This window comes from Gorilla gorilla, chromosome 16 (genome assembly GCF_029281585.2).
Source record: "Gorilla gorilla gorilla isolate KB3781 chromosome 16, NHGRI_mGorGor1-v2.1_pri, whole genome shotgun sequence".
NCBI lineage: Eukaryota > Metazoa > Chordata > Mammalia > Primates > Hominidae > Gorilla > Gorilla gorilla.
In genome coordinates this window covers 75,196,849-75,219,646 of record NC_073240.2, presented here as the reverse complement: position 1 = coordinate 75,219,646, position 22,798 = coordinate 75,196,849, and the positions used below count along the sequence as shown (strand labels likewise).

Sequence of the window (22,798 nt, the reverse complement as noted above, 5' to 3'; positions counted from 1 at the left end):
TGGGAGTGCAGACAGGACACGCGGCGAGGAGGGGCTGGTAGGAGATGAGACTGGAGCGGCTGCAGGGTTCAGTCATGGGACCTTGGATGTAAGTCCAAGGCCCAGCTGTCAAGCCTGTTATAGGCAGGCAAAGTGGACTGGGCTGGGCCTGGATGCTGGCACCAAGCATGCTTGTAACCCTCCCAGAATAAGGTCTGGTTGCATTCTAAACAAATCCAATGTGCTATGCAGGACCCAGAGCCCAGACAGGGTAAGAAGTTGCCTCGCACTTCTGTGGCAGGGCCAGCTCAGCATTCATAACCCTCCAGGGTTAGAAATCTGTGCTGGGCAAATCACCTGAGGTCAGGAGTTCGAGACCATCCTGGCCAATATAGCGAAACCCCGTCTCTACTAAAAACATAAAAATTAGCGGAGCATCGCGGCCGGCACCTGTAATCCCAGATACTTGGGAGGCTGAGGCAGGAGAATCGCTTGAACCCGGGCAGGCGGAGGTTGCAGTGAGCTGAGATCGCGCCACTGTACTCCAGCCTGGATGACAGAGCGAGACTCCGTCTCAAAAAAAAAAAAAGAAAGAAAGAAAGAAAGAAATCTGTGCTGGGGTTGGAAGGGACTGAGAGGCCTTCTGGAAGACAGAATGACCCAGAGAAGAGTAGGCTGGGATGTTGGCTGCCCAAAACCTCGGGATGGGGAGAGAGCCAAGGGAAAGCATCCTTGAGGTGCTGCCTTTTCTCAGTTATCTGGGTGGGCCACCTGCCCTGGCATCCTGGAGCCACCAGGCCATGACCCACCCCACTCTAGGAGCCGTCCAAGCCTTGGCCCCTGTACCACCCTTAACCAATGCTGCTCAAGGGAAACAGAGACTTCCAAGTGGCTTCTTAGCCCCTTCCCACCCCTGTGACTCAAAGATGTCACTGTTCGCGTAACAAGAACCTGCCAAAGCTCAGGCTATGGGAGCCAGAGTGGGGATCAGAACAAACACCCTACCTCCCAGCACCCAGAGGCAGCCAGCCTTCCAGGGCATTGTTTGGTTTGGGGTCTGGGGGCTTCCTCTGGAGGGCTGAGGCCCTGCCTGGTGGGGTCAGACTCAGAAGGTTTTGCTAGGGTCCAGGCCAAGCTTGGCTCAGCAGAGAGAGGCTGTGGGTGTTGAGGGGGAGGTGAAGGAAGATGAAGACTTGGCCTTGCCTTCAGGGGTCCTAGACTGAGGGGGGAGACAGTGTCCCATCCTGAAGAGCCCAGTCTGAGAGGGGAGATGTGAGCCTGTCCAGGAAGCCCCTATATGTATGAGGAGGGTTGCACTGTCACATCTGAGCAGGAGGCAGGACGCACACACTCCTGATAAGGACACATGAAAAGAACAGATGGCGCCAACAAGTGCAAATTAATTGAGCGAAGCCTGTGTACATAGGCGCTGTGAACAGGCAGGCTGATGGCTCAGGAGGGGTGGTGCGGGGGCAGGGCAGGGAGCAGGGAGAAGCTGTAACGAGCACTTATCGATGTCTCGCTGGATCTGCAGCCGGTAGCACAATTATTGACAAAGCCTGTCTATAAATCTCCCAGCCATGTCTTCAGAAACCTTAATTACGGGGCCTCATTACCCTTCACACCTCTAGGCACGGGGGACCCTCCTGGGCTGGAGCGGCTGCTGACACTGCGGCTGGCCTGCCATGGACAGGCTGAACCCTTTCAGGAAGATGTGCCTAGCGGGGGTGTCCAAGGGACACAATTCAGGACCACGTGGCTCTGAGGAACGAGCAGAGGCTCAGCCTCTAGGCAAGGGCAAGGGGGTGAAAGGGACTTTGGAACCAAGGAGAACATAAGCTGGGTTTACATTCTAGTTTTGCCAGTCCTTCTGGACTCTGATGGGCACCTTCCCTCTCTGAACCTCAGTTTCCTCATCTGTACAATGAGGAGAGGGCTGTGGTGAAGATTACGTGAGCAAGGTCTGTCTAGTGTTGAGCACAGTGCCTGGCATGTGCTGTGTGAGTAACATCTGTCCCTTTCATCTCTTCTCGGTCACTGTCTGAAGCTACCAAGAAAGAAAAGCGGCCCCTGGTGGCCAGGAGCTGGCGGCCACAGCTGGACCCTGGTGTCATTCACAACACCACTCTCTGACCACTCTGTAAAGTGTGTGAACACAGATAAAACATAGTCATTGTCCAAACCACAAAAATGACCAAACTCCCTTTCCTGGCTAATATGAGTGACTGCTGCTTCTTTATTAGTGACCATCATTCCTGCCTTCTAGATGAGAACTCCTACGATACTGACTCTTAGAATGCTGATTCTAAGCCAGCCTCCTGCTGTCATCTAACCCAGAGCAAAGCCTGTTTCTTCAAACCCTTCCCCAAATCCCCTAACACCAGCTTGAATCTGTGAAGTCCTTTCCCACACACTCTTTCCGGGATGCCCCGCAACTCCCATGGTTGCATCCCCCTTACTACAACGAGTCAATAAACCCAGAATAACTCCAACTTTGTTAAACTGCATGTGTGTTCCTGGTCGTTTTCAGCTGGAGGGGTTGAGATCCTGCTATTAGAGCCTCGTCTGTTTAGATGACTGTGCTCTCCAGGCCTGAATCCTAGGCTCTCATTTTCACATTCTTCCCTCTCATTATTTTTGCGAAGCATGTGCCCACTGTGTCCCATTTGTTGTCCTCACCCAGGCCAGGAGAGAACACACTGGGGTAGGGGGTGTGGAGGGGAGAGATACTGGGGGCACCTGCCACGTCTCTGCCTGGGGGAAGGAGGCCTGTCTGGACATTTGGGGCTCTTGGGGGATCCAAGGAGGCCTAGACCATCTTTAGCCTTGGGAGGGACCATGGGTAGGGGAAGGGACCAGGGTGATGGGAGCTCAGTGTCACAGGAGAGCAGAGGTGGGGTAAGACCACCCGTCCTGCCTCCAGGCCTGTGCTACAGGCCCCGTGAGCCCCGTCCAGGCAGATCACGGTCCTGCCTCCAGCCTAGGCCACAAGCCTCCTCCCCAGCCCTGTGCTGCGGAAAACCACCTCACTGCTGCCAGGCTCCAGGCCACCCCAGAGCTTCACAAAGTGCTTCAGCCATCAAAACCCCAGTAATCCCTGTGTTCAGCTTTGCCTCTTGAGGCTTGAGCCTCAAAGCAGTTGGTCCTTTCAGAGCCCCCCACCTCCCCTGCCTGTCACCCAGCCTCTTTTGGCCTCGGTTCCTCTCACACCTCACTCTCCCCATCCCTGAGAGTTCCCCATGGGAACCTTCTCTACAGCCTGCTCAGCCTTGCCCACTGCTCAGGTAATGGAAATCCAGGGCCCAGACCTCACAGATGCAGGTGGCAATGAAGGGAGGGGGCTTCCTGGGGGCAGCACTCCCGCTGTTGGCGGGTACCCTCCCTGCTGGCTCTCTCAGGATGCCCCCTGACCACCTCAGGCCCCTCAGAGTCAGTCTCAAAATTCAAATTCCTTTTTTTTGAGATGGAGTCTCCTCTGTTGCCCAGGCTAGAGTGCAGTGGCTTGATCTTGGCTCACTGCAACCTCTGTCTCCTGGGTTCAAGCTATTTTCCTGCTTCAGCCTCTCAAGTAGCTGGGATTACAGGCATGCACCATCACGCTCAGCTGATTTTTGTATTTTTAGTAGAAACGGGGTTTCACCATGTTGTTCAGGATGGTCTCAATCTCTTGACCTCGTGATCTGCCCGCCTCGGCCTTCCAAAGTGCTGGGATTACAGGCATGAGCCATTGTGCCCGGCCTCAGAATTCAAATTCTGATTAGCCAGACCTTCTGCACCAAGCACATCTCCAGTCCTGCCTCCTAACCATCTTCCCAGAGTTGTTTTTGTTTTTATTTTGTTTGAGTCAGGTTCTCACTCTGTCATCTGGGCTGGAGTGCAGTGGTGGGCACATGGCTCACTGCCCGCAGCCTCAACCTCTTAGGCTCAAGCAATTCTCCCACCTCAGTCTCCCAAGTAGCTAGTATTACAGGCACGTGTCACCATGCTTGGTTAATTTTTAAAAAAAATTTTGTGGAGGCGGCATCTCGCTATGTTACCTAGGCTGGTCTCAAGCTCCTGGTCTCAAGTGATCCTCCTGCCTCAGCCTCCCAAAGTGCTGGGATTACAGGTGTGAGCCACTGTGCTAGCTTCTCCCAGAGTTTTTAAGTTCCCCTCATACTTAAAGTCCAGGCTGTTCTGTTGAGATGGCTGGTGGAGGACTTGGGGGGTCTGGAACGGGTGGGGCACAGATCCATTTGTGGTGGATAAATAGATTCCCTGAAGGAGTGGCCAATAGTGGTGTAACATGCGGGTCTTGGAGGGACCGAGAGAGATGGAAGCTTGTTTCCAGACCCTCTGCACTCTCCTACACTGTCCTCTTCACTCCCCACTGTAGAAAAAAAAAGGCGCCAGAAGCTCTTCATGGCTCACAGAGCCGCTCCAGGCGCTGTGAGGTTTTCACAGCCAGCCTAGCACTGTCCCCCTTTCCCAGCTAAAGAGACTGAGGTTCCTGTAGGTGCTGGCTGGGAGCTGAGTAGGAGGTAAACACCTCTGTGATCCAGACCACCCCTGGTCCACCAAGCTGCTCAGGAAGGGCATTCTGTGCATTCAGTGAGCACACACTTACTGAGCACCCACTGCACGCCAGGCACCTGGGGTGGAGGTGGGCGAGGGGTACAAGGTGGAGTGAGCCGGGAACACAGGCCTGGAGCTGGGAGGAGGCACCACTGCCATTGAGTGTGGGTAGAATATTCTGGGTTCAGGTAAAGGCTTGAGGCAGGGGCTTCAGAAGCCCCAGGGCCCATCAGGCTGAGGGCCTCCTGTTGCAGGCAAGGGAACTATGCATGGGTTCAGGGCGGGGGGTAGCATGTCTAGATTTGGGCTTGGGACAGGTCACCTGGTGGCTGTGTCCTAGGAGGAGGGAGGCTGAGGAGGGCAGGAGGGCCCCATCTGGACAGTCAGCTCCCAGATCCTGAGCCAGCTTTCTGAGTGAGCCCACTGGCCGTCCACAGGAGTCCCCCACCCACATACAGAAGAAGGCAGGAGGGTGAGGTCTTCATCTTGGCCTCCACAGGACCCTCCCTACCAGCGTGGCAGCTCCCTACTGAATGGCTCCCTACCCAGCCTGAGGAGGAAGAGTGAGATGCCTCCAGTCCCAAACTGGTCCTCTTGAGAGGGTCCAGCTGTCATTGCTCTTCCTGGCCCTTCCAAATCCCCGAGCCCCTCTGCAGCCCAACCCCAGGGTCCACCCTGTGGAGGTGGATTTGCATATCTGAGAGTGAAAAAAATTCTGCTGCAGAGGCTTAGCACCACCAGAGATGCTGAGCCCCCTTTTGTCTGTTTGAGTAAGAGCTGGCTAAAGGCTGAAGGATAATTAGTCCCCCGTGGGCAACGCTGTCCCCCCTCCTTGAAGATTTAAAGGCGCAGCCCACATGCTCAAGCCACTCGGGTCTCAGCCCCTTCCCCCACAGGCCCTCCCCGCCCCCTCGACTCCGCCCTAAGGAGGGGACGGCAGCTCTGGCAGGAGCCGATGAATGAGCATTTTATCTGATTAAACTGGGAGTGAACTGGCTGGTCTCTATTATCTGCGGACTTGATTGGATATTTAGCACCAAATGTGTGTGTGTGTGTGTGTGTGTGTGTGTGTGTGTCTGCATACATGGACTGGGCTTTTCTAGTCCGTGTGTCAGGAGGAAATTGGATTGTACTGAAAAACATTTAATCTGAACTCAGGAGTGCACCCTGATAGAGTCACCAAGCTAGTGGTGAGGGTTGGGGGAGGGACAGTTCTGCCTTTAGCCCTGGACAAGAGGAGCTCCAGCCCTGGGCCCTGTGGGTTGAAAGGTCCTGCTTTGGCCCTCTTCGGGGTACAACCCTTCCCATGGGGTGAGGAGTTGGTGGTCCCAAGGGGGACGTGCCCACCTAGAGCCTGTGCCCGCTTTAGACCTCACCCTGGGTAACTGGGATCCTGGCACTCCCCTGCTTCCAGGACCTGTCCTCCTGAAGGTGGCAGTATACCCTTACGCACTCGAGAGAGCCCACAAAGTCTCATAGGTGTGGGACTGAAATTGAGCCGTGTGAGGAGAAAAGGGGGCGGGTGGGGTTGAGGGGTGGGGGCCTGGGAGTGGCTGTCCCCACGCTGCCAGGGGCCAGTGTGGAAGCTGAGAATTCCTTGAGGTTGTTCATAAGGTGTATTTATTGAGGTAGAGGATTGGAACATAGTTAGGAGTTTGCTAGCTTCTGCTTGATTTATATTTTGATTACCTGGGGTTTGGACATATGGTATGTAGGCCTTGCTTATACTCTCAAATGTTCCAGGTGGAACTCGGCGGGGGTGGCCTGCGGCCACAGAGCTTGTCTTGGTGTTTACTAGGAAACTGAGGCAGCTCTTCCTCCCAGATAGGCTGGGAAGATGGTGAGTTAAGCTCACCAGGCTCCTGACTTCTGAGTCACCAGGCTCGGCCAAGGCTCAGGTGCTAGGCTGGAGACCCCCGATATGTGTTGGACAAAGACTCCCCCTCGGTCTTGTCTGGTGGCCCTGGGAGGGTTATTGTGCTATCAGCAGGTTCCTCTCCTATAAAGTGGGGATGATAATTGTATGTTCTTTTTCAGTCTGGAGCGAGGATTACATGAGATTATGACCAAAGTTCTGGGTGCAGAGTACGAGCTCAGTAAATCTTGATGGGAACACTTAGTGTTATTAAAACGAGTACTAAGGTTGGGCTGGTGCTTGCAGAGTGCAGAAGGGACAAGCCCCATTTCCCAGGTTAGCAACTCTTTCTCCCAGTCACTCCTGGTTCTATAGTCCACCTCACCCTCACCAATCAATGACTCAAGCCCTCAGCAATTTATGGCCTCATCATCTTGGCTTTAGTTACCGAGAGTGCTCCACTCCTGCCTCGCCCACCCACCATTTAATTAAGGATGGACAGCAAGACCTGGCAGCACCGGCCATCTCACTAAGGAGCAGCGCCAGGAGGCTGTCCCGCCTCTGCCTGCCTTGTTTGCTGGGATGAAAGAGGAAATTGTCAAGACCAGGCTCCTCACTCCATAGGAGGGGAGACGGAGGCCCAGGAAGGGAGGGGTCAGTCAGGCTGACTCCTCAAGTCAGAACTGACTCCATGTCTCCTGATGCTCCTCTTGCCCAACCCTCTCTCGGCAGTAAATTTTCTCTCTCTCTGGGTGGCCTCTGCCCGGAGTGACCTTGTTCTCATCTCCTCTGAGCCTGATCTTCTGGGTACTTAGGGCAGGCCTGACTTGACCAGTCCACTACTCCACCTATCCCATCCATTCTTTCCTCCACACCGCCAAGACTTTCTCATCCCTCACTGGAAGGAGGCATTCACTCCATTAATACAGATAGAGAAACTGAGGTCCAGACAGGGAAGGGACTAGCCCTGGGGCCCCACAGTGCCTTTTGGTGAGACCCCAGGCCAGGCCTGGAGAGAGACAGGCACACACACACTAACTAGTAATTCCCACTCAATAGATCAACAGATTCCTCTTGCAGGAACAAGAGGAATTTCGTTTCCCTTCCACCAACAAATCAAAGATCTGTTATGGTTTCATGCTAACCGCTACTGATGCTTGGTTGGCTTTTCTCTCTTGCTTATCACAGTGACATCTGCAGACTACCCTGGAATTCTGTAGAAAGTGTGCGCTGCCTGGGGTGGGAGTTGATGGGGGTTAGGATTAGGTAGACCCCCTCTGTGCTCCCACAATCCCCTGAGGACCCTGAGCCCCAGTCCTGACCACATCCTCCTCCAGCCACTCTTGATGTGTCTCCCTGCTGAATTGGGACTTCTTGAGGACAGGGACCCTTGTACGGAATTATCTTTATGTGACTGTCACATATCTTGGAGGTGAACTTCTGGAGAGAGGGTCAGAGGGAGAGGCCTGGGTGAGTTGTGCTGCCTTCCGTCATCCCCCTCAGTCTCGAGGGATCCCATGAACACAATGACTATTAATAAGCCTCCTGCAAAGTGCCAAAGTGGACGGCCCTTTACAGTTTCCAGTGCATTGCCATCCACTCTCCTGTTAGTCCTCTGAAAAGCCTCAAGAGGCGGGGAGAGTATTTCCTCTTCTTAACAATGAAGAGACAGGATCAGAGAGGTTGAGTGATTTTTTCAAGGCCACACAGCTCTTGGGTGGTGGAAATGGAACTCATACCTGCTGGGGCTGCACAAATGAGTGGAGGAATCTGTGGGGCGAGATAACCAGACTTGGCACAGAGTAGATGCTCAAAACCCTGGTCGAACAAATGAATGAATGCATGAATGAATGAGTAGGTGCATGTACCAGAAATGAATGAATGAGTAGGTGCATGTGCCAGAATAAAAAGTCAACAGGGAAAGGAGAGACAGCTGGGGGTCTGAGGAGGTTGGGGGCACCAGACACTTTTGCTCCCTGTGCTCATGTGGTCCCTTCTTGGCTCCTGAAGCACTGCTCATCCTTGGGGTTTGAGTACTTCCCCCTTAGCCCCTGGGTGATGCTCCTTTTCATGCTGCCTCACTTTCCTTGGCCTTTGCAGACTTCTCCCCAGTTAGGCTGGGGGGCTTTCTCTATGGAAGCCTCCCCTATCCAGGCCCACCCCTAATATCTGTAGTACCCAGTACAAGAACAGAAATGGAGGCTTCCAGCATGTGCCCTCTGCAAACAGCCGTCGCTTCTTGGGTCTCAGGGTGCACCCCTACAAAAGTATTCAACCCTTAGAAGTGTAGATTTAAGCTTGCATAGTCCTCAGAAGCAGGTTTAGGCCAGGCGTGGTGGCTCACGCCTGTAATCCCAGCACTTTGGGAGGGCGAGGCGGGTGGATCACTTGAGGTCAGGAGTTTGAGACCAGCCTCGCCAACCTGGTGAAACCTTGTCTCTACTAAAAATACAAAAGTTAGCTGGGCATGGTGGCAGGTGTCTGTAATCCCAGCTACTTGGGAGGCTGAAACAAGAATCACTTGAACCTGGGAGGCGGAGGTTGCAGTGAGTTGAGATCACGCCATTGCACTACTCCCTCCTGGGTGACAGAGCAAGACTCTGTCCAAAAAAAAAAAAAAAAAGAAGAAGAAGAAGAATAAGCAGAAGCAGGTTCAGGCCCATTCGGGGGTCTTGGGTACTGACAGAGTGTTCTAGAAGCACGGAGCTTGGGATCTGGGGCACATTTACCTAGCCAGGTGGGGAGGGACAAGACTGGAGGAGTGCAAGTGGTCCCTCTAAATCAGCTTAGGTACCTGGCCAAGTCGGTCAGGAAGACAGGCCCACCCGACTGGCCCACAGCTTTGCCTGGCAGAGCAGCACCAGGCTCCCCACCAGCTCCAGGGCTGGGGGCTGGGGGTGGGAGGCGAGGTGCCCACACACATGTGCAGGGCGTGTGGAGTGGGGGAGGGGACTGGCCTGCAGGGGGCCTTGCTCAGCCGCTTGCACACACCAAGAGACAATAAATCGACAAACACTTAATCTCTCTGCAAATTGAAACAGAGCCGTAAATATCTGCTGCATCCCAGCAGCTGAGTTATGAGTCTCGTTTATTAATCTCTTTAGTCTCAGGTGATGGATGGAGGAGGAGAATGGCCCGCTGAGACTCGGAGGGATGGGGGAAGGAGGGAGGAGAAGTGGGTCAGGGGTCTGGGAACAGCCCTGCCGGAGAAAGGGTCAGAGGGAGAGGCCTGGGGGATCTTTGCTTCCTTTTTATCCTCCGCCTTGATCGCAGGGCCCCAGGAACACAGTGACTATTAAGTCTCCTGCAAAGTGGACAGCCCTTTACAGTTTCCAACACATTGCCCCTCGTTCTCTTATTAATCCTCCCCATAGTCTCAAGAGGTGGACAGGGTGACAGTGTTCCCTCCACTTAACAATGAGGAGACAGGAGCAGAGAGGTGGAGTGATTTATCCAAGGTCACACAGCCTCGGAGTGGTGGAGATGGAACACAAACCTGCAAGAGCTATGCAGGTGAGAGGAGGGGTCTGCAGAGGGAAGTAACAGACACATGTGGGATGTGATCCTTATTTCTTCCTTTCTACCCTTCTCCTCTCCCTCCCTCCCTCCCTTGCTAAAATGCTTGGTAAGCACTGTGTGTGATTGTGTTTAGGAATTGGAGAGAAAAAGGTCAGAGTTGGGGGAGGGACAGGAAAGGGAAAAGAGCTGGCGAGTGTTCTGAGCCACGGCTTAGGTCGGTTGCCTTGTCTGAAGTATTTATTTGCAGGACCCCTCCAGCCCCTGTCAGCCTGCGGTGCTCCCAGCTCAGGGCCTGCAGGAGTGCAGGGGAGGAGCTGAGGAGGGCTGGGGCCCTGAGAAGCCTTCCTGCCTGTGGGGAGCTGGGCCCGGGCGGGAGCTCGTGAGTGTGTGCTGAACAGAACAGGGATGCTTGGAGAGGTGACTGGGAGAGAGGACAAACCCAGCAAATGGGGCAGTCATGCTGGGCAGTAGAGTCAGGGGCTACGGAGACTGAGGGGGGACAGCAGGAAGGCTGGGGTGGCCAGTGTTTTGGGAACGTGTCTTGTGGCTGGTGTGGGATGGCCTGAAGGGGACACTGAGTCAAGGGCATCTGTTTGGAGGCCGTTGGGTGGGCCCTGGTTGGCTCTGCTCTCTTTGTCTCTGTCTCACTCCCTGTTTCTCTTGTAGTTCCTCAGCCTGTCTTGGTTCCAAAGGACCTGGGGTCTGGGTCCTCTCGTACTCCCAGGCCCTGGGTGACCATGCTCCCAGGCTGGGCTTGGTGCCTGAACTAGTGGCCCTGGGGGGGCTGCTTATTCCTGCTCCTGGGGGCCAATCCCAGGCTCCCGGGGCTTTGCAATGTCACCACCCTAGGCTGACGTTCCTGCTGCTTGTTGCCACCAACGTGGGTAGTGTGCAGGGGTGCTCCAAGTCCCTTCCCTGGTGACTGCTGCTGGCAGCCTCAAAGACTCCTGCTCAGAGTTAATCACCTGCCACCAGGTGGTGCTGAGGAGTGGAGGCTGGGTCTGACTGCTCTGCTGTCGGCCTCACCAGGCTGCAGACCCCATCCCGGGTGTGGGTCTGGGGGCAGGACCAAGGCTCCAGCCACAGTGCAGGAGCCTCAGGGCACTCAGGAACATCTGCTCCAACCTCCTGTGCTGTCAGAGGCAGGAACTGGGGCCCAGAGAAGGGAAGGAAGTTCAAGGTCACTTGCAGGAGCAGTGGGAGCACTATGAGTGCATGGACAGCACGGAGCCGGGCCAGACTGGGCAGGGGGAGTGTGCCCTGTGGATGAGGGAGGCTGACAGGGCAGAGAGTGTGGCAACCTCCAGTGGGGCAGACCTGGGACAGGGAGGTTTCTGTGCCATGTAGGGTGGCCCCCATCCAGGTTTGCCTAGGACTGTCTTGGTTTAAGCACTGAACACCTCATAGTCTGGAAACCCCTCAGTCCTGGACAGACAGGGATGGGTGGTCACCCCCGGGCCATGCCAGCCAGACAGAAAGGACTAGGCTCAGGGTGTCTCTGCTACACGGCCAGCCGCCCTTTCTGGGGGGACTCACCTCTCCCATCTGATCCTGAGGGGCAGGTAGGGTAGGGTAAGCAGCATGCTAAGATGGAGAAACCAAGGCACATGGTCACCCAGCGTCCCCAGAGCACCCCTCCGCCTGCCTGCGAGGAAAGGGGTCCCTGTGCTGGGAGGCTTGCCTTTCTGAGGACCGAGCCCACCTCTGGCACACTGGGACTTGGGAGAGGCCACAGCTTCCCTGGTCCTCCTTCCTCTCTGCACTCATGATCTGGGGCTGTCTCCGCTGAAGTCAACCTACACCTCCGGAGCACGGTAAGTGGGGTGGGGACAGCTGGGGAAAGGGATTTAGAGAAACCGAGGGATTAAGGCTGAATCATTCTAGGGTCCAGCAGACTCAAGAAAGGAAGAGAAACAAAAGCGGTATGCTCAGGGGGGCGGGGATGTGGAGGAGACAGGTGGAGGGAGGGGGAAAGGCTTTCAAAGACAGAATGAAAGAAATGAGTTATTCCAGTGTAAGGAGGTTGGAAAAACTCCACTGAATCTTTTAACAACCCTTGTCAATTATTCATCTCCTGGTATGAGGGCCCTCTGGTCTGCCACAAATCTCCTCTGAGCAAGGCAGAAGGAGGGAGAGAAACAGAGGAGGCAGAGAGAGAGAGAAGGAGAGAGAGGTGGAGAGAGAGAGGGGGGAGGGAGAAAAAGAGAGAGAGAGACAGAGCAGGAGAGACAGGGAGAGAGACAGGAAGAGGAGGGAAGCAACCCTGTGCTTGAATTTCTGTGCTGGAAACAACACTGAATACACAATTCTTCCATAGTAAATGAGCACATCTGCCTTTTTTTATCCAAAGCATAGTCTGCCTCCTCCAGGAAGACTTCCTTGCCTGCCTCTCTCCCTATCCACCACCTCCCCAGCTCTCTCTCCTTCACTAAGGGCTCACTAGGTGTGTCCAGGAGTGCTGGGTAAGTGTGGCAGTTAAAAAGCTACATTGTCCCAACCATGCCCCTCCTTTGCCTGTTCATCCACCACCAAATATTTACTGTGTGCCTACTCTGTGCCACTAATCGTCTCCCTGGGTATGGCTTGCTCCTGTCCACTGGGGAATTCTCAGAGCTGAGGTCCTTGGCCTCTTTGTCCCCATGTCCCTGCCCCAGCTGGACACAGGGCTGGGCACATGGCAGGGTGGAGAGTTCTGGTTTTCTGACAGGCTGGAGGAATGGGGAGTCCAGGCACATGGCAGGTGTTTCAAAAGCCCTTTGTGGAGGAAGTCGGTCCATCTAGAGGTGGCATAGAGCCCCCTCGCCTTACCTGCTCCCCTCCTGGCATCAGGAGACATGGCCTGGCTCCGTGTGAGATGGGCTCAGGGTGCCCAGAGAGTGGAGGGCAGATGCTTGCAGGTTGTTGACTATTTGGAGAGTTGCCATGCTCAGGGTGAACCTTAACACCTCACTCTTCACACTCACTTAAAGGCTCACCTCTTCCCAATGGCTTCCTGAGCTGCTCAGATGGGAGATAAGGCTTCCTCTACCTCTGCCTGAGGCCCTACACTTGACCCAAGACCATACCCATGGGACCTTGACCTTGATGGGCCCACCCAGGACCAGAGTTTTGCACCATGTTGACCAAATGGAACTTGAAAGGCCTGAATCAAAACGAAGTGTTCCAAGGTGAGAAGAAATGGTTGGGTTGCAGTCTGGGAATGAGGTAGATCAAGGGCACATCCAGGGGCAGGGAGCCACAGTGGGCTTAGTGAGCCATGGGGATGGGACAGGCAGGGCCAGGGGCAGCAGGCAGCGTCACACAGAGAGGCATAGACCTCCTCTTCTCCACTCTCATCTATTCCCAGGGTGCTTTTCTCTCCAGAAAATGTTCAATTTCCTATTAAGCTGAAGTAGGATCTGAAGGGAATCAGATAAAATTGTTTTTTGGGCTCCGGGGAATGCTTGATGAGACTGGATATAGACAAACACACTCTGGAAATCAGGGGAGGCCAAGAGGCTCAGCCGGAGACAACGGCCCAGCGTGAGGGAGGCGGTTCTTCATTTGACTACAACTCAACCACTGCCATGTCGCTGGCGCCTGCTGCTCCAGCCCTGGGACCTGCTGCCGGCCACCGCTCCCTGGCCGCATGTCCAGGAGCCACACACACTGTGACCGTGCCATTGCTACTCAGTTGTGTCCCAGTGCTACTACTCTGTATGTCTGCCCACGTCTTCCACACTGTGCTCCGTACTCATTCCTATGATTGTGCCCTCCTGCAGTGCAGGGCTGTGTGACATGATTCTACGGCTTGGGTCTATTGTTATGCAACGACACTCCACTGCTCCACGGCCACGTTCGATTGCTTGTCACTGTGCCTCATGGTCGCTTGAGTTCATCCATTGCTATGTAATTTTGTTTGGTTGCTATGGAAGAGTGACCCATTGCTACACAGCTAGGCTACCTGTGCTTGTCATGGAGCCGTACATTGTTGCTACTCACCCACGTTCTACTGCCTGTAACTGGGATCTACTGGCCACGTGAACATGTGTGTCTGGGTCCTGCCATGATCCTTCTGGGCATTGGCCAGTGGGTAGGAGCTGGGGCTGGGGGCTGGGTCTCTAGGCCCCAACTAGGGCAAAGTGTCAGAGGTAGAAATAGCCAGCCTGGTAAATCTGAGGAGAGCGAGAGAGTGAGAGCGAGAAGGTGAGTGAGAGAGAGAAAAATGATGAGTTGGGGGACCGAACCAGAGGTGAGAGGATAAACAAGGACGTAGCCAAGAGTCAGGAACAAGGAGGGACGGCGTGCCTGGAACAGAGTGGGATGGGTAAGGGAGAGGGGCATACCCGCTGCCCTGGATACTCTATGAGTCTCTGGGGGACCCGATGGCACCAGGTTGACTGAGCATACAGGCCTCTGTAGTGTCCAGTATTTCCTTGGCTGGATGCAAGGTGGCATGAGATTGCCATGTCAGGAAGCTTTGGGCAGGCCCATTCCTGCCCAACCCTGGGCCACCTCATTGCCACCCTTTGTAAAACGAGAGGATCAGTCTAGATACTTTCTAAGGTTCTTTCTGATTCTCTTGCTGTCCAGCCAGGGGTTCTCTATTCCATTGCCCAACAAACATTTACCAACATCTGTCTTGGACCAGGCCTGGGCACGGCTCTGGAGCCCAGAGGCGAGTAAGTCAGTGTGTTCTTTAGTTCAAGGGCTGGATGGTGGTGGCTGAGTGGCCCTAACCTGATAGCAAACCAGGGCTAGCAGCCAGTCCTTAAGGCCTCACCAGGTGTCCAGCAAGAGGGAGGGTAGAGGGACCAGGAACACTCTCTCCGGGTGAATGAGCCACTGATGGGAGTGCTGGGGGTGATGCCCAGGGTGGGCATGCTTGAGTGAGTTCTCCTTCAGACCCAGCTCACAACACCTCTGCAGTCTGTGGGTATGGGGTATCACTCAGAGCCTCCTAGAATCCCGGCCTAGCATGCTCAGGCTGCTTCTTTCTCTGCCTACTCCTCTGTCACTCACAATGGTTACTGTTGCTCAAAAACACCTCCTCCTGGCTGGGTGTGGTGGCTCAGGTCTGTAATCTCAGCACTTTGGGAGGCTGAGGCAGGTGGATCACCTGAGGTTGGGAGTTCAAGACCAGCCTGACCAATATGGAGAAGCCCCGTCTCTACTGAAAATACAGGGCGGGTGCGGTGGCTCATGCCTGTAATCCCAGCACTCTGGGAGGCTGAGGCGGGCAGATCACAAGGTTAAGAGCTTGGGACCATCCTGGCCAACGTGGTGAAACCCCGTCTCTACTAAAAATACAAAAATTAGCCGGGCGTGGTGGCGCCCGCCTGTAATCCCAGCTACTCAAGAGGCTGAGGAAGGAGAATTGCTTGAACCCGGGAGGCGGAGGTTGCAATGAGCTGAGATGGTACCACTGCACTCCAGGCTGGTGACAGAGTGAGACTCAGTCTCAAAAAAAAAAAAAAAAAGCAAAATTAGCCAGGGTGTCGAATGCCTGTAATCCCAGCTACTCGAGAGACTGAGGCAGGAGAATCTCTTGAACCCGGGAGGCAGATGTTGTGGTGAGCTGAGATCGCACCATTGCACTCCAGCCTGGACAACAAGAGCGAAACTCCATCTCAAAAACAAACAAACAAACAAAAAACCAAAAAACACTTCCTCCTAATGGCTAACCTTGACTTCTCAAGCTGCAATCTGGTCCCATCTCTTTTGGTTTAATTCTTAAGAGAAAATCAAGACTGGCCCTCTACCCATGTTATTCTAATATTCTTTCAGATGTTGAAAACATTGTTTATATTGCCTACCTCTCAGATCCGTTCTATATTTAAAGGCCATTTCTTCCTCCACTCTAGTTTTTCCTCTCTGCTCCTCCTCCACCATCATCATCACCATCATCACCACCACCACCACCATCATCATCATCAAGTTTTATGAGTACAGTGCAGACTCCAACCCAACCCACCCCAGCAATTTGTGTCTCACTTCCCACAGACAAATCCATGGTATTAAGACATCTGTATCTGGTTTCTCTCAAAGACTCTCAGACCTAACGACCTCAGTTCAGACCTTGGATGCTTTACCCAGCAGACTCCAAACGAAGGACTGCCTGCCATGCCCAGTACTAGGAGTGGGGCTGGGTACTTCCCCCTCCTCGGTTGTGCTATGTCAGTGCCCGGGTGGCTGATGTGAGAGGCTTGTCCAGCCAGGAGGTGCTTGAGGTTCCTGCTCCTAGAGGTGGTGTGAGTCAGGGGCTGAGGTCTGCATCCTTGGGGGAAGGTGGAGGCTTAGCTTGGGGAGGGCAGAGGGTTGGCTGGTTGACCCCTCCGGGGCAGCTGAGCAGGAGAGGTTGCTCTGAGCCCTCCACAGGGCTGAGACCAGGGAGGGATGCCTTCTTTCTCCTCCCTTCCCATGTGCCTTTCCCCGTGATGGCACCTTCCCTTTTCTTTCTTTCCTGGCCCGTTTTTTCTTTTATTTTGTTTTTCTCTTGAGACAGGGTGTTGCTCTGTCACCCAAGCTGGAGTACAGTGGCACGATCATAGCTCATTGCAACCTTGACCTCCCAGGCTCAAGTGATCCTCCTGCCTCAGGTTCCTGAGTAGCTGAGACTACAGACATGCACCAACAAGTCCAGCTAATTTTTTGAATTTTTTGTAGAGATAGGATCTCATTATGTTGCCAGGGCTGGTCTCAAACTTCTGGGCTCAAGCGATCCTCCCACCTCGGCCTGCCCAAGTAGTGAGATTACAGATGCAGGCCATGCACCTGGCCTCTCTTTCCTTTACTACCTCTGCTTAGAGGCACAAGAAGGGGGAAACCACGAGGCCAGGATGTGGAGAGGGCAGGAGCAAGTGGTTTATTCATGCTGCCCCAAATCTCCAAAGACAGGGTTTCTTTATTTTCAATGCAGTTTATGACTGAGCTGGATGTTAATCCCAAGGGCTGTTTCCCCAAGGGCCAGAGGTGACGGGAGAAAATTGTAAAGATGGCCCATGAGTGCTGTGGTGCCTGAGCAGGATGGCCCTGCTCCAGGGTGGGCGGGGGTGCTCATGTGGAAGAACCCTGGGCATGCCCAGCAGACAGCCAGCCTTCCTATTCATCCGATGGGACATGTTCCAGAAAGGTGCAGAAGTGCCAGGGGAAGATGAGGAGGCTGTTGGTGGAGGAGGTCAGGTCCTGGGAGGAGGATGGCTTGGACTTCCCTGTGGACAGGTGGCCTTGTCTGGGGCCTTTTCTCAAGATCTTCCAGAGCAGCGTTCCCCATGGGACCCGCTGTGGAAGAAGGGAGGAAGCCACCCAATAATTCGCCATGGTTACTGGGTAGCACCTCCCTGGACTGTCTCTTTGGTAGCCCATTCTTTAGCTCTCTGCATCGAGGGCTGAAACCCAGCACTGACTCCTCAGCAAATTAGGATGTCACTTTGGCCACCTCCACCAGCCCTTCCTGAGCATCTGCTCAACCGGCAACAGGAAGACACAGCAGCTCCCATGATCAAGGACACAGACTATGTCACCAGAATTGGTGTCCTCTTTTATTATTATTATTTTTTTTTGAGATGGAGTTTCACTCTTGTTGCCCAGGCTGGAGTGCAATGGCACAATCTTGGCTCACCGCAACCTCCACCTCCCAGGTTCAAGTGATTCTCCCGCCTCAGCCTCCCGAACAGCTGGAATTACAGCCATGCACCACCACGTCCGGCTAATTTTGTATTTTTTTAGTAGAGATGGGGTTTTTCCATGTAGGTCAGGCTGGTCTCGAATTCCCGACCTCGGGTGATCTGCCAGCCTTGGCCTCCCAAAGTACTGAGATTACAGGTGTGAGCCACCGTGCCCAGCTGGTGTCCTCTTTTTTTGAGCCCCAGTTTCTCCTGTTATAAGCTAAAATGAATCTCTTAAAGGTGCTTCCCACTACCCAGTGGCCATGCACCTCAGGAAGTTCTGAGTTGATGCCTACACAGGTAAATGGAACCCTGGCTTGCAAGTGTTGCATGGGTTTGTTTTGAAAGAAATTACACGGGAGTTCCACTCGAAAGGTGAAGAGACCCTGCAAATGAAGAAGCCACAGCGCCCAGCAGTTTGACTTTGGGGTAACTCACATGCAGAGTGTGCCTAAGGGGAGGGAGGTCTACTGGCCACCTGAGACATGAAGCAGTCCTGCAGATGGCAGTCAAGTCCCCTTCCCATGGCCTCATCACTGCCCCGGCCCTTCCCACCTGGGGAGAGACACTCACTGTGTCACGGGACATCTCAGGCACCAGAGGTTCCTCCTCTGCTTCTCGTGGAGTGGACGTGCTCAAGTCCATTGTGGAGCTCACTGTGTCCTTGGACCAGGACTCTTGGATGGTTCTCAGCTTCTCATCCAGGATCTTGGGGTCCAAGGTAGGAAGAGCCTTGCTGTTGTTTGGTGTCAAGAAGTTTTCTGGTCTCTGAGAAGAGAAGGTGCAGAGAAACTTCAGGACAGGCCCCTTCTCTGTGCCCATCTACCATAAGCACACCATCTACACCCCAAGCCACTCCTCCTCATGGCTCAGGAGGCCCTGCATGGCTGGCCCGTGCACACCTCCTACCATCTGCCCCTTGCTCACCGGGCCCCAAATACATGGCCCTTGCTGTTCCTCCAACAAGCCAAGCTCGCTCTTGCCTCAGGGCCTTGGCATTTGCTGTTCTCTTCCTGGAGGTCCTCAGGGATCCTTACGCAGCTGTCTCCTTCTTATCATTCAAGTCTCAGCCCAGATGTGATCTGCTCAGAGGGTCCCTACCCTTTGAGATAGAGGCCCACTCTATCTAAAGTAATCCCACTTCCAATATACTCTCTATTCATTTATCCCATTTTACTGTGTTCATAGCACCTACTCTACCAGAAAATTTAAAAATGCATTTACTTCTTAACTGCCTCCCTTCTGCAAATGCCCATGCTAGGATGTGAGTCCCATGTCAGCAAGGAACCTTGTCTATCCCTAGTGTCTGGCTCATTGTAGGCACTCAATACATTTTTGGTGCAAGAATAAATGAATTATGCCATCTCTGGCACCCACACTTGGTGCAGTAACAACAGCTTCTAAAATCCTACACTCTTTTGACACTCTTTGCTATGTAGACCTATTTTCCATTTCATCTCCTCGATCATCCTTCAATCTTACCACCCATTAAGCAGACAGTCTCTTCTCTCTGTATATTCTGATGAGCCTTCGTCTCCCTCCATGTTCTTTTCCTGTTCTCCTCCTTCTCCCTTGGCAGGATTATCACTCTCATATGTCTAAAGTCTGATGCCACTCAAATACCAGCACCCCCACCGCCCAAGGATGCCTTGATGTCTCAGCTCACACTGACTTGTAGGTTTTCTGGGTTCTTCTGGTCTAGCAGTTGGCTGTCTGTGCTTTCATGTTGCTAATTCCAGACTTGCCTGCTATTTTTTTTTCTTTTTCTTTTTTGAGACAGAGTCTTGCTCTCTTGCCCGGGCTGGAGTGCAGTGCCATGATATCGGCTCACTGCAACCTCCACCTCCCGGGTTCAAGTAATTCTCCTGCCTTAGCCTCCTGAGTAGCTGGGACTACAGGTATCCGCCACCACAGCTGGTTAATTTTGTGTATTTTTAGTAGAGACGGGGTTTCACCATATTGGCCAGGCTGGTCTCGAACTCTTGACCTTGTGATCTGCCCACCTCGGCCTCCCAAAGTGCTGGGATTACAGGCGTGAGCCACTGTGCCTGGCTGCTTTTTTTGTTTTTTTAAATAAAATTTTAAGTTCCTTGGGCTCAGGGACATGTCTGTGCTCCCTTTGGGGAAGGGTTACTTTAAAGCCCTGTTGGAAATTCATGGTTATCTCTAAAACATACTCATTGTTCAAAGAATCACGCAGTCCTAGGGTTTTCAGGGACCTCAAAAGTGAGCCAGTTCCACCCTGCACCAGCTGTTGGAATCCTCTCTTGCTTGCATAGCAGACAAATTATTCCACTGTCTGGAGTCTTGTGCTAGAAATAAATAGAGCAATGGGCACACTGCCAACCAGTACAGATGCGCTCAGAGTTAGAGGTGCCCAGGTGTTTGACCCTGAACAACCAGAGAGGGAATGGGTGCAGGTGGGCCTCTTTTTAAGCGGTTCTTCTATAGGAAAGTCCATGCATACTAATTCAATGAATTGAGACAAGGACCCTTCACTTTACCACTGAAATTCTTTAAGTAATTATTCTTTTATGCCCCTTTCAAATAAAATTTGCTGTGCAGAAATTCATTAATGCGAAGATGTTTCTGGCCATGTCTATAGAGTAAGGGACAATCACATAAGTACATAGAGGCATTTGGCTAAGTCTGGGTTCTATATCCCCCAAACTCCCCATCAAATGGGTGCAAAAGAGACAACTCCAAAGAGAAAGCAGCTATAATAAGACTCTTGGAATGGGAAGAGTGGGACACTGGGGGACCCCGAGGCTGACTTTGGCAGGCCACCTACTGCACTTCATGACCAAGACTCCTGGGCCTGTTTTGTCTGTGGGCATCAGGCCTGGCTCTCTCTCCCACCTGGTCCTCTCAGTAGCTATGGCTCACAGAGGGCAGGCTTCACTTGGAGGCTCCCCACTGACGTGAAGACACCCAGGGTAGCATCTGAGTCAGATGGGTTTAGGGTTTTCTGGCCATGTGTTTTAGATAGGAAAAAGTACCACATCTGTCTCTTTCTCAGAACAGCTGAACACTAGATTGACTGCAGAGGAAAAGCTACAAAATGCATATTGGATGGATGGATGAATGAGTGGGTGGATGAATGGATGGATGGATGCAGGAGAGAATGAAGGAAAGCATAAATATAGGGCAAAGACCACCTTCCCATTGACCAGGTGGCCCCTGGGGCTGTGGTGAGATGCTGATTCAGGACCTATAATGACATTTCTGCTCATTTCCAGGCAGAAAGCCAATCTCCATGCCCTGGATTTCATAGACTGCCATCTAATCCAGTTAGGAGAGGAAGTAAAAGTAATGAAATCAAGGGAGAGGTCTCCAGAGGTGCCCCCATCAGTACTGAAAGCAGGGACAATTGCAAGGGAGTTCCCTCCCCCACAGCCTGTCTCCCTGACATCCACTCAGTGTGGCCCCAGCACCAGATGGGTCAATGCAATAACCCAGAGCTGACATTTACTGAGCCCCTGGTCAGAGCTGGGCACTCACCAGGTACTTGTATGTGGATTCTGAAATTTACCATGTATAATCCATTTAATTTCATCGCAAAGCTAAAATAAAGGTGGGAACAACCCCTCAGTCCAGACCAGTGCCTTTACCCCATCAGTCTCTTATGGGGTGAGGTAGGGGTGGGCTCTGGGAAGGAGGGCAGGCAAGGCAGAGTACCTATGGACTTTAAGTCTATCCTGCCCATTCCTGCTCCAGCCACCCTTCCTGTAGTGCCTGCCAGACTCAATGATTCTGTCCTGCCCTACCCTGGGGCTGGCCCTGGCCAGGATCTGCTCCCATGGCTGCTCCATGCCTGTACCTCCCCACCCTGCAGGTCTCTGCCCACCTTCCCATTCCCCTGTCCCATTCAACTTTGCCAGGATCCATCCTGGCCTGGGATTTGGAGGCAAGGTGGAAAGGTAACTTTTATAGTGAAATCTTTAGACCTCCAAACAGCACAGATCCCACAGGGCACATCAGAGGGAGTTGCTTTTGTCATGTGAGGTGACAGGCACCAAGAGATCCATCATGTCTAAATTCTCCCTAATAGTTCTCCTTCTTTAGGGTCAGCATTGCCTCTCCAGACTCCACAGCTTCAATCAGCTCACATTTGGGGAAGGAAATTATGCCCTCAGCCCCTTGCTTCTCAAGGAAGGGAGCTTGCCTGAGACCATAGAGAGGGCCAGGCTGCTCGAGACCATAGAAAGAGCCAGCCCATAGGAGATGGTGAGTCAGGGTGGAGGATGGGAAGAGCCTTGGAGACTAACTCCTCCCAAGACTAACTCCTCCTAATCAAGCCCAGCCTTGCCTCGCTCTCCTTTCCTCCAGGTAAGGTGGGGGCTGCTGGCCCACCCCACAAGCCTACTTATTTGCTTCTGTATTTGACAAGCCTTGCCCTGCCTGCTGGGGCAGCTTGGGGCTGACAAGTGGCCCCTGTCCCCATGGCTTCGTGGCTGCAGCACATCCTTGTTCATTAAGACTATAATTGGAGATTGACTTTGAAAGCTCAAAGAGATGCATGGCCACGCACTAGCTCAGACCCAGCATTCAGCTCACTGCTCCCTGTGTTGTTGCAGCTGCCCACACCACATGTGAGTGCCATGGTTGGGGAGAAGACATCCCTTCCTCACTCCTCCCAGCACTCACTGTTGTTAGCAGAGTTGGGTCTGTTGAGACAGACCAGGCCAATGGCATCACAGGCTTGAGGCTTCTTAGGTCACCTGTCTCCCTCCTCCCCACAACATCCTCTGCCTTCCTCCTACCCATTCCATCCCCTAGATCCCCAATCATGCAAAATGCAACAGTTCCAGCCTGCCCCGCAATTACAGACTAGCCAGGCTGCAGCTGCTGTCCTTGGTGCTGAAAGTGCCCGCCTTCCGGCCTGCCTGCCTCTCGCCCCGCCCTGAGCCTTCTTGCTGGAACGCACATGCTCTTAATTCAATTAGCTGGCCCTGAACCCTCCCCAGGGGGCCTGAAGCGGAAACTGACAAATTCTGTTTAACAAAGACATTTGTCCCTCGCCCCGCTGGCTTTGGGCTCTGCCCGCCTGTATCCCGCTCATTAGGTATCTAACAAAGTGAGTCCCAAGAAATCTGCTTCCAATCGCTAGTAATTCAGGAGGCCTGATGCAATTTTCTCCCTGATAAGGGTGTCTCGCCCACTGGCAAGCGCCGTAATGAGCCCTGTGCAGCAGTTCCCCGATCAGTCACTGCTTTGTCATTTCCTGTGGCTGCAGTTGTAGGTT

The 22,798-nt window shown here is 53.4% G+C and overlaps 1 protein-coding gene across 6 annotated transcripts in view; it reads right to left on the bottom strand.

The window, feature by feature from the left end:
- The window catches only part of CCDC33 (coiled-coil domain containing 33), a 101,360-nt gene that overhangs the window by 22,505 nt on the left and 56,057 nt on the right, over nt 1–22,798 (bottom strand). For all 6 annotated transcript variants that reach the window (XM_004056491.5, XM_055363745.2, XM_063698695.1 and 3 more), the window contains one exon: nt 18,127–18,321. In XM_004056491.5, coding sequence (XP_004056539.4) covers nt 18,127–18,321 — 195 coding nt within the window. The remainder of the gene's footprint in view (nt 1–18,126; nt 18,322–22,798) is intronic.